This window comes from Callorhinus ursinus, unplaced genomic scaffold (genome assembly GCF_003265705.2).
Source record: "Callorhinus ursinus isolate GAN/ISIS: 27379988/994484 unplaced genomic scaffold, GSC_fseal_2.0 scaffold24, whole genome shotgun sequence".
Lineage (NCBI taxonomy): Eukaryota > Metazoa > Chordata > Mammalia > Carnivora > Otariidae > Callorhinus > Callorhinus ursinus.
This window is the reverse complement of record NW_027397086.1, coordinates 7,753,779-7,765,964: the sequence shown is the minus strand read 5'-3', so window position 1 is coordinate 7,765,964 and position 12,186 is coordinate 7,753,779. Positions and strand designations below refer to the sequence as shown.

General features: G+C 45.5%; 1 protein-coding gene across 10 annotated transcripts in view; it reads right to left on the bottom strand.

The window, feature by feature from the left end:
* DENND1A (DENN domain containing 1A) overlaps window positions 1-12,186 on the bottom strand; it is a 497,276-nt gene that overhangs the window by 149,839 nt on the left and 335,251 nt on the right. For all 10 annotated transcript variants that reach the window (XM_025888027.2, XM_025888028.2, XM_073905764.1 and 7 more), the window contains one exon: window positions 2,982-3,107. In XM_025888027.2, coding sequence (XP_025743812.1) covers window positions 2,982-3,107 — 126 coding nt within the window. The remainder of the gene's footprint in view (window positions 1-2,981; window positions 3,108-12,186) is intronic.

The window sequence follows — 12,186 nt, the reverse complement described above, 5'->3', positions numbered from 1 at the left end:
TCAGGTTAAGGAGAAACGCCTGGAATTAAATCTATGGTTTAAAAACCATCATTACATGGTGATGATGCTTGGCCAGAAAACTGCAGGCCCTCTGGCTTCCCAGGAAAAAAAAAGCTATTTGCGAGATGAATGGGACTGAAAGCACGACAAATGTGCCATATTTCATTGATTCTAAGACACAGATATCTTCACACCATAACATCTCTGAAATCTGGATGTGTGTTACAACTGATGGCATCCAACTGTGATTGGCAGCACCCTTTCCCATTTCGTAATGGTACTTAGAGTAATGGTACATCTTATGACTGAATGGCAGCTTAGACTCAGTGAAATGTACCTTGTTTACAACCAAACCCATCATCCTATCCTCAAAATGCTACTTTTAATGACTATATAATATTCTAGCATATGGATATATTTCAATTTCTTTAACCAGTTTCCTATTATGGATACTTAAGTCTGTTCCATGTTTTTACCATTCTCAGTACTGCTACCGGGAACACCTTCACATTACGTTTTCACTTTTTCTACTTACGGGCATCATCACTTTCTCCTTGGTCCAAATCTTGGGAGTTATTTTGACATCTCTTGCCCCTCGTCTCCCATACTTTATATCTTTGCAGATTCATTTAGTCACTTCTTGTTCATGGTACCTCTTCCTGGTGTCACCACCAGAGGGCTCTCTTCTGAGTCTCCCAGACAGTCCCCTGGTCTCTGCTTCCAACTCCCCTTTCAGTCCATCATTGTATCACTGGCCAAACATGACTTCAGTCTTACCATATCTCTGCTCAAAAACTGACATTCCCTACAGGGTGAAGTTCACACTTCTAGCCTAGCATCCCAGGCTCTGTCAAATCTGGCTCCAAGCTCTCCTACCCTTTCCCTACCCAAACCCATGACTCCAGACAAAGTGGCCATGAGGGGTACTGCCTCCAAGCCTTTGCTCACTCAGTTAACTCCACACCCACCACATGAAGGAATGCTCTTTTTCCAAACCTAAGCCATCAGACACAGGTCAAGTTTCACCTTCCCTATGAAACATTTTATGGCTCATTTGATCCTTATAACCATCTGGAGATGTAGAATGATAGGTATTCTTAGCCTCATTTCACAGGTGAAGAAACTGAAGTTTAAAGAGATTAAGTGGCTTGTTCAAGGTCGTACAGCTTAGAAGTGCAGAGCCGGGCTTTGAACTCCAGGGCTTCCGTGCTTAAACCCAATGACTTTTAGAGCCAAGTGCAAGTACAGCCATAAACTTCTTCTGAGGAGCAACTTGTGCCCAGATCATATATCCAGCAATCCCTACCAAGATTCAACAGTCTCTGGATTCTAGACACATATATGACAACAATGAGATCATTTTAAGAGTGGAAATACCTCATGTCTTTCAGTTCTCAGCAATGCAAGGGAAGGACTGGGCCAGTTATCCCAGTCTCCTTTTAGAGATGGAAAGACAACAGTATTTTTCTTGAATTATACTAGCTCTCAAATTAGCACTAGACCTGACTGGTTTGGCTGGGCCCAAGGTCAGGACAAAGAATCAGGGCTGCCTCACTTGGAGATGAGCAGGACGTGGGGAACTTGCTTTAATTAAGGGCTTTAGAGGACCTCAGGGAAGTAGTTCTAAGGAAGCAAAAAGAGAGTACATCTCTTCTGTTATGTGACCATGACATTGCCTGAAGCTGAGGCAGCTTAGAAAGTCAGGCCTAAGTGCTGGACGGGAGGCAAGGAACAAGGAGGGTGGTGGCATTAGGCTGCTGCTTCCTGAGCCCCCCACTTGGCAGAGAGTATGCCCTGGGTGAAGGGAAAACAAGGTGTTTACTATTACTCTGGGTCTCATTTAGACACATGATGGAGTCACAGTAGCAAAAAAAAAAAATCTTAACAATTTAGAACTGTGGCTCATGGGGAAGCATAAACAAGAGTCACTGTCAGAGTTTGCACGTGAAATGCACTGCCTGACATATAACTCACCTTTTGTCATATGATATAATAAAAATGCTGTGGGTTAAAACCAGAAACAAACAGCCCTGGCCCATAGGCAGTGCGACCTATGCTGGGTCCTCACACCCACTGCAACCAGGCTGGATGTGGCTGCTGTCACCCGCCGGCTCAGGATGAAGGGAGCTCTGTGCTCTTGAGAGAAAAGGGCGGTGGGCAAGTTCGCCCTGCAGCGTTTCCTCCTACACATGGTGACCCAGGCCCCCCAGGCCAAGTTCTCCATTCTCTGTGGCCAAGAGGCCAGGAGTAGGCGGAGTAGAGGGTCATCAGATGAAAGCTTCTCACTGAAGCCGGGAAAGCTGGTATTTTGTTTTTAGGGTTGACGTGATACCTTCGTATCTTCATATAACTTCCCACCTCACAGGGCAGGCAGGGGAATGGATGAGGCTGCTGAGGCTCAGGAAGGCTGAAGGGCCACAGAGGGGGATAACATTATTCCGCAGTTCGTGGCACACCATGTAGTCAATACACCAAGAGCACTTCAGGAGCACCTGAGAAGTGAAACCCCGGGACACCTTGCTTTTTCGAGTGTGGAGTAGAGGCCCCTTTAGAGGAAAAGGGCTTTGAGACACAGAGGGAAAGCATCGGCTTTGGGACTATTCAGCTCCTCCGCTGGTTAGCAAGTCATGTCTCTTCTGAGCCTCAGTTTCCCCATTTGTCAAGTGGAAAGGATCCTCAGAGAGCAGGCATGTGAGAGGTCTGGGGACTGTCTTAACACGCAGCTGGTGCTACTAGTAGTCCAGGGAGGGGACGGGTCTTAACGTGCACAGGAACAGTGAGTGCTTCACACATAGTGGCATGGCTTCCTCACACTAAGAGGAAGGGCCAAGGGAGGGCAGCCCCCTGGCCCCTCACAACATAGACGCACAACCCCTTCTGGGGAAATTCAACCACCAGATGAAGACCTGATTTCCTGTGACCCCTCAGGCACATTTCTCAGCCCTGACCAAACAATTTATAAATGCCAAGAAGCTACTCACCGGCTCAATTTTCAGAGCATTTCGGTAGCTGCCGAAGAAAGCAGCCTGGGCCTTGAGGAAGGCCCTGGCCACACCGTCACCGGTGGTTGTGGACACCTTCTTCAGCCGGTTCTTCAGTGAAGAGATCTGGTGACAGAGAGAAAGGACACACGGGTTGAGGGCAGGGTGGACAGATGGCTGGCTAAGCCCAATACATACGGAGCTCTAGAAATTCCCTGGAAGGGGGATGGGTTTAATACCTCAGCTTCTGGAGAACAAAACTGCATTCGGTATTAGGACAGGTTTCTGAAACTGAACAGAGTGTAAAGAATAAGAGCAAACACAAAGCTACTTTCTGAGTAGTTTCAGCGTGCCAGGTATGTGCGTTCACATACATTTTCTAATTTAATTCTTTCCACAGTCTTGCAAGGAAGGGATCGGCGTTCCTGTCTTACAAGGGTGAAACAATCCCAGAGAGAGGAACAAACCCAAGAAGTGGCCAATTGGAACATGAATTGAAAGTCTAATAATCTAAGCCCAAACGACACACATTTTTTTAGTTCCAATTCTACTCCCTCTTCAAATTACTTAAAAATATTGGAAATGAATGGCTTATTTATAACATATATACCTCATACCTCATACTCTAGTTATACATTAAATATATATAGTAAACACATGTGATATAGATTTATTAAACATATTATAAATTAAATGTTTATTAAATATAAGGTAAACATGTATAAATATATATTCTTATATCCTTCATTCTCTAAAAGAATCGTGGCAGTTTATAGATATGTAGTCAAGAGATTTAGAAAAATAGGCAAGAAAGCCATGGCACTGGGAAAAGCAGCCAGAAATATTTCGTGTATCAATGTAAGCTATAAGGTCTTACATGGTGGCTACAACTGGCCTGCAAATTTGACTTAAGAGCCTGCTAGTGGTCAAAGCAAAAAGAGAAACTCAAGTTGTGAGATTCTTTGGGTCCATGTGGTACAAACAAGCCACCTGCACAAATGAAAACACATTTTCCTAAAAGTGAGAACTCAAAGAGATTTCTCCTATGAATCTTCAGCGTAGGAAATCCTCACGTGTGACATGATGGCTCTTGCCCTCAACATCAGAGACAACATCAAGCTTCCTGGTCTGTTTCTAACATGCTTTTCATTCACCTCAGGATGCCGCACTGCACAACTTCTGGGCACACCATTCATACTGTGTTTGTTCCACGTGAAAAGTACCCCTGGAACCTGGCAATGTGGTAGCCTCGAGTCAATGATGATCCAACGATGGGCAAAACCAGACCTGGGCCCTGCCCACATGAAGCTTACATTCCGGTGAGGAAAGTATCAAATGACTGTGACATAGCCACCGTGATGAGTCTATGCTAGAGCTCACTGAGGAAGTCAACAAGGCTTCCTGGAGGGAATCAGGCTTGAACTGAAATCTGCAGGATGAGCTGAAGTAGAACCTGGCAAAGAGGGGAAGGAACAGTGTCCCAGGCACAGGGGAAAAAAGCCTGTGGTGAGAAGGAGTTCAGAGAACAGAAAGGACTATGGCTCCAGGGGAGGGAATGATGGAGAACATGGCCTAAAACGAGGCTAGCGGGAAAGGCAGGGGTCAGAAGTGCTGTGAGTATGGTCAGGAGTTTTTTTTCCCCTTTGTCTTAGGGAAAATGTAAACCAAACAACTGTTTTTAAGCATGCAGGTGTCATATCAAGAGCACATTTCAGGAATCTGTATGGGCTAACATTATTTAAGGATAAAATAGAAAAATTAGATTCAGGTGGTCCATGAATCACCTACAAAATTTTTTGAGCCAGAGAGAGAGAACACAGAGGGAGTGTGAGAAGGAGAAGCAGACTCCCTGCGGAGCAGAGAGCCTCACACAGGGCTCGATCCCAGCACCGCGAGATCATGACCTGAGCTGAAGCCAGATGCCCAACCGAGCCACCCAGGCGCCGGCCACCTACAAAATTTTAATATGAATGAGTGATGATCATTTTTCTGGGCATAGGCTCCACAGTTTTCCTCAGATCCGTAAAGGTACCCATGAACCTAAAAATATTAAGGATTGCTGGTCTGGGATAGATTAGACTTTAAAAATGCTTCTTGGGGGCACCTGGGTGGCTCAGTCAGTTGAGTGTCTGACTCTTGGTTTCAGCTCAGGTCATGATCTCTTGGGTCATGAGGTCGAGCCCTGTGTCAGGCTCTGCTTTAAGAGTCTCCCTCTGCCCCTCCTCCTGCTCGCATACGCTCTCTCAAATAAATCAATCTTAAAAACAAAATAGAAATGCTCCATGGGTTTTATTTCTTATTAATAAGCTTCTGACAAGGGGTTTTTATTTTTTTTTAATTTTATTTATTTGAGAGAGAGAGCACGAGCAGGGAGGAGGGGCAGAGGGAGAGGGAGAAGCAGACTCCCTGCTGAGCAGGGAGCCCAATGCAGGACTCGATCCCAGGTCCCCAGGATCAGGACCTGAGCCAAAGGTAGATGCTTAACTTACTGAGCCATCCGGGCACCCCAGAGATTTTTAAATAGCTTATTAAGATATATTTTATATACCATAAAATTCACTCATTTGAAGTATACAGTTTGGCGGTTTTTAATATAATGACACGGTTGTAGAACTATTATCCAGCCCCTAAATATTTTTATCACCCCAAAAAGAAACCCATCTTATTGTCAGTTACTTCTCATTCCCCACCAATCTTCCTCCCCACCTCCTGCACCCTGTCCTAAATAACCATTAATCCACCTTCTGTCTCTACGGTTTACCTATTTTGGACATTTCATATAAATGGAATCATACAATAAGAGGTCTTTTGTGACTGGCTTCTTCCACTTAGCATAATGCTCATTATAAACAAGGTTACTCCATGTTGTGGTGCTTATCAGTACTTCATTCTTTTTCACAGCTGAATAATATTCCATTGTATGGCTATAGCACATCTTATTTACCCTACATCGCTATCTAGTTGACAGGCGTGGGTTGTTTCCACATTTGGGCTATTATGAATAATGCTGCTATGAACATTCATGTAGAAACTTTTATGTGGAGACAGCAGAGATTTTGAGGCCAGAAACTGAACGGTGAAAATCCTGTTGCTGGAGCTTATAAAGATACGCTGGAAGGGCATATGAAGTCATGGGGCACAATGCTGGGCACCTAGTAAGTCACCACAAAGTGTTTACTGAGAGAACACTTCCTGTGCTGTTGCTAAGGGGCTGTACTATATGTACAGTGAACTGAGTGAGGGTAGGGCTAAGGCTGCTGTCCTTCTCTGGGATGTCAGAAGTCATGGGAATATGCAGAGAGGGGGTGGCTACCCTCTCTGGGCTTGGAGGTGGGCCAAGGAAAACCATCCTTGCTCTGGAAGCAGTGGGTGTCAGTATCCCGTTGACTGTGACTTCCCCATTCAGGGACACATGGCCCTGACACAGTGCCACAGTGGTGAGAGCCCATGAAGAGCATGCAGGCCACTCAGTACCCGGGCAGACTCTGCCATGGACTTGCAACTTGAAATAGCAACATGAAAACAAAACAGAACATGCTTTATTAAAATGTGAAAAATATTGCCCACTTCCCACCCTCTGAAGAATAGAAATCCTGCCTCTCCCAGGGACAAGGGTGACATTTCCATCCTTGGAACTGGTGCAAGCCGCTGTCACTCTTCTAGATCCTCAAAGGCCTTGGGCCACCTGTGCTGCAGATGATTCCTCACTTAACCTTCCCTGGCCTTTCCCTTTCATTCGGGAGGTGTTTAATTACCTTGGATTCACAACGCTGCACTTCAGGTGAGCTTCTCCTAATGGCCTCATTATCATTTTACACAAAGAAGTCGTTGCTGATTGTAACTGAGCAAATATGAGTGTGTGCCTTCCTGCCCGCCCCAGCTGGTTTGAAACCAGCCAAGTGGTCCTGGGCTCTTGGTGCCCCTGTGACCACTTAGGCCAAGACTTCTGAAGACCTCTCCTCACCCTGCAACGTGGAGAAGCTTTTGTCAGCACTTCAAACTTTGAAACTTCAAGTATATGCGCATCTGATAACTGGCGACAGAATTTCGTCCTTTAAATAAAAGTGAGGGACGAAAATCGGAGGCTTAAAATAAACCGCAGTCATACATCTAAAACTGAACTTGCCAGGAGTACTCATGGGGGTTCTGGTCAAATCATTAACACTGGGGTTCATCACGCATAACGTGGGGGTGACGGAAATGCTGATGAGGATGGCTTCCTCCTTTAATGAGGTATCAGGAGGAAGACAGAAAACAAGGGCAAGTGGATGCTACAACGAATGCACCAGCCTCTCCTGAATGCTCCCCCCCCCCCCCCCCTGTGTCCCATCGTGGCCACTGCAGCATCACCCAGCTCATCTCCTAGGCCAGATTCGGAGGTCAGATTCCATAATCCTCCTTCCCTACCCACCACCATTCTCCACATCTTATCAGCACCACCCCAAATATGTCTCAAATCCACCCTCTCCTCTCAGTGCCTGTGACCCTGGCACTGTGCCATGCAGCTCCATCCCTCCTCTCTGGCCCAGACTGGTGGAGTAGCTTCCCAGATAGGCTCTCTTCAGTGTCCCCTCAGTGCCACCCACCCAGAGCTGTTCCAGGAAGCTCAGAAACATATGAATCTGGTCATTTCAATCCCTCCATCAAAATCCTTCAATGCCCCCACCCTTGGCCATTACCACCTGCAGAAAAACATCCCAACTTCTCAGAGCAGTTAGTGATGCTCTGCTCAACTGGCCTCACTTCCCTCAGCCCCACCTAACGTATGTTGGACTGAGAGCGAATTACTATTTAGAAGCATACACTATTCTCCAGCCCATACACAGGCCGATAACTCACACAGCCTTGTCTCTTGTCCCTTCCTGTTCTATTTGTGGAAGATCTATTCACCTTTTGAAAGACCATCCAAGTGCCCATCAATGGGGGCCAATTAAGTCAATTATACCACATCCTCACAATGAAATATTGCATAGCTGCTAAAAAGTATCTGACAGTACTTGAACTGACATGAAAAGATGTCCATTAAACACTGCCAAATGGGAGGAAAAATGCAAGTTGCAGAGCTATACAGCATGAATCATTTAAAAACTTATATATATTACATATATATATTTATATATGTAGTAAAAATCTAAAATGTCATGGATCAAACTTTAACCATGAAGGGATGCTTTCACTTTCTATTTTATGCACTTTTGATTGTTTTGATTTATCCTTTATTAAAAAGCATATGTTCCTTTTATGATAAAGATTTTAAATGAGGTATTTTTCCTTAATAGTCAAATTAAAGATTACCTTGGGTGAAGGGAAAGAGGGAATCCAGATGTCCCCTCATCTACCAAACCTTCCCGACCCCTAAGGGAGGGTTAATGACACCCTGTTGGGGTGCTTGGACTGCTTAGGTGAGTCTTCAGCGATTTGCTACAGCTACCACCTCTCCTGCTAGCCTGAGTTCCCAGAAGGGCCAGCAGGGCCTGGCTGGTGTAACCATTCAGCATTTGCTGCTAAATGAAAGAACGGGCGAGTGAGTGTTTTGATATCCTGAGAGGCATTTCCAGTGGTTGAGCCTCACTGCTTGGAGGGAAGTCTAGGATCACATTCTTTAGTGACTGATCATTAGAAGAATCTGGTCTCTGTTGGGAAGGATCGGTGGCGGGGGGGGGGGGGGGGGGGGGGGGGCGCGCAGGGGGTGTAGTAAGAGAAACTGATACTCATCCGTTCCCCATCTGCAGAAAGCTACCACTTAGATGCAACCAAAATTGCAAGGAAAACAAACCTCTCAGTGAAAGCAGACACACCTAGTCCAGTCTTAACAGTGCAAACATAACACGTGCAATAACAAAAGCAGTATTCCCTACCCCACGTTCCTGCTGTACCTGCTCACTGAAGGTCTCTTGACTTCACCTGCTTCTCTGTCCACATGCACTCCTCAGGCAGCAGAGGGTATAGACTGGATCACTTAAATCTAGGATTGGACACCTAGCCCTCCTACTTTCTTAACCTTTCTGAGCTTCCGTTTCCTTTGCTATCTGCAACATCCATTCGTTGTGAGGATTAAATACAATGGATGTAAAAGGCAGTGGAGGCAGCGAACTGCCTCCATTCTTTGGCGTTCACGTTTCCTCTTGTCCCTAGACTACTGCAACCATCTTTCAACTAGTGGCTCTTCTATTTTCATCTGTCTTTTGCATGAACTTGTCTTTCTAAAACAAGAGGTTGCATCCTATTACTCCAGTCCTCCAAAACTTTCAGGGGCTCTGTAGTGCTAACATAATAAAGTCCAAACTCCTTAGCAAAATATTCCAGGCTCGGTTCAAGCTCCATTTCCAACGTTGTCCTGTACTGAGTTTCGGAGGCCTCCAAACCATCCCTAAAAGCCTGGAATGTTGTTTACCCCTCCCTCCCACATTCTTGAACAAAATCCTTCTATCAAAAAGAAAAAAAAAAAGCCAAAAGCCTTTTTCTGTGATGCCCTCTGTCAGAACAAATAGCACTTTCTCAGGGCACATTAGCTTATTCCTTTCGTTGATGCCTAATCTTTGCAGGCCCCATGCTGGAAAAGTGCTAGGAACAGCCGCGGATGACCAGGACCCAGCACTGGAGAGCTTGCAGTCAGGCTCCCCCAGACCAGCCACAAGGTAGTCCGTTATTACTTCGAAAGGAACTCTCAGTTGTATGGATCACCATCCTAGTATTTAGCTTTTTGTATAACTAGTTTTTATGTATCTTCCCCCCCAATGAAAATGAAGATAAACTATTTGCACTCAATAAATATAGGCTTCTTTCTTTATTACTTGGTGGCAACTTGTGGCGGGTGGGCGGGAAGGTAGGGAGAAAGATGGCCCACTATTCACCTATCCACCTCTGACAGGAAAAGATGTCCACAAAACACTGCCAGACGGGGGCGAAGATGCAAGTTGCTGAGCAATACATACCGCATGAATCATTTAAAAAAATCACGTATCTATATAAGTTTATATGTGAACTAAAAATCTAAAAAGCCATGGATCAAGCATGAAAAGTATGGACCCTGCAGGGATGCTTTCATTTTCTGTTTTGTGCCCTTCTGATTGCTAGGATCTTTGTGCAGCCTCCCCACTGCTTGGACGAAAGAGACTAAAGTCCTAGCCTGACCTGCAAGGCCCCAAGTGACCGGCCTCAGCTTCTTTCAGATTTGAGGCCCTGCAACCTCTCCACGGCATCAGCCACTCTATCTGGGCCCCAGTCACACTGGCCTCTCTTGCACCCCAAGACCTTTGGTAGGCCTACTCCTCTGGAGCGCTCCCAGCACCATCACCCCCTTGCCCGCAACCCAGTGCCGTCCAGTGGGCCTTTCTGCCCATAATTTATCACCTGTGTCGTCTGCTGTGGCAGCTGCAAGTGAGGGCTGGAAATGTGCCTCGTGTGACTGAGGAACCGAATGTTCTATTTTATTCCATTTTAATCAACTAAAATTTAAATAGCCACACGTGAATAGTGGCTACCATACTGGACAACGACTACTCAGTCTTCAGGTCTCGGCTCAAACAGAATCACTTCCTGGGTCTGACCCCCCAGAACAGACCAAGGTTCCCTGTCATAAACTCTCCTGGTACCTCCCCTTCAGAGACACAGAGCCATGTGTAATGGCGCCTGTCGCAACAAGCCCATAAATGTCTCTTTTCTATTACACTGTATGTTCTAGGAAGGCAGAACTAGGACCATCCTCAGTGCTGGCAAAACACCTCGAGTAGAGGGTGAACAGTCTGACTCAAGTTGGACTGTGCAGGGGGCCCCACTTCTTGCATTAACTGCTCAGTGTCAGAAATGAAGTTAAAAGATGTGTTGTTTTGACCAATCAGACACCCAGCAGCAGCTGGGAGGAGGCAAGAGAGTCACACTTTCTTTCGCCCTTTAAAAACGGCCTGTAAGGACTAAGGCAAAGTGATTCTTCCTTTCCTGAGTAAGCTAGATATCAAGGCTTTGTTATAAGATCTCCTGGAGAATGTCTGGGTCTGGAGAGGGGAGAACAAACTATTGCCTTGTTTTCCCATTTCCAGGGACACACAGACACTGACTCACTCCCTCTGCTACTTTCACATTGGCAGTGAAAAATGGCAGTGGATCTACCGATGCCTTAGTGCTTGACTCCCATTTGAAGCAAAAAGTCTTGATATGTGAAGGCAATCCCACCCCACTATCTTTCACAGTAACGGTTTCTGGAAAAACCAGGAATTCATTAGGAGAAAGGAGGAGGAATTAGTATTTATCACCCCCGCGCCACACTAGGTACCAAACATCATGGCAGGTGTTTTCATATCCAGTTGTATTAAAATTTCAGAACTGGGCTAGACAGGCATGATTATCCCCACCATACAGATAAAGGAAAGTGAGCCTCAGCCCCATGTCACACAGCTGGTACAGCGAAGGGCAGAGGCCAAAGTCAAGCCCAAGTCCGTCTTACCCCAAAGTCTGTGCTATTTCATTGATTCTCACTGCTGCCAGGATTTCTTAAAACCAGCAAATTAGATCTGTCCTTGATACTGGTTTATTTCTTCCCCAACTTAATATATCTCCATTATTGCTTCCTTTCATTCTTTGCTTTTCTGTTTCTTTCTTGAGAACATGGTTGTACCTTGACCTCAGTTGGCTTTAATTGCTTCTTCCGCATCCCATTTTCCCCTCAAAGATTCTGGTTCTCCATGGGGGTGTGGGGACTATGCTAGTTATGTGGAACTCCAAGCTGGAGCTGGCTCTGACCCGAGGGGCCCAGGTTTCTGCTCCCACTGTCTCTCCTGACATCTCACTGGTTGAGCATTAAGTCAGAAAGTTAGAGGCAAGCCTTACAATCTAAGCAGCTTTTGTTAGACAAAAGGATCAATTTTCATTATGTGAATGGCTACTTCACTCTACGCTATAATGGCTTTGTTGAGCATCTTAAGAACAAACTATCAAGTCCTTAGGATGACATTCTTGGGAATAAAAAAGTACAATTTTAAAACAAAAAGGCCCATTTCCACTATCTGCCAAACAAAGCTCAGGAGGAGTCCTGCACACACTAAAGCACTCCAGCCCCTCCCCATGTGTTTAGTCCAAGTATCTCGCATTTTAAACTGAAACACAGCAGCAACAACTTTTGTATTTTTCTATCTATTTGTAATACTCTTCTTCCTCCGAGCACACCTTTTTTTTTTTTTTTTTTTGCGCAGAGGAAGTGAAATTGTCT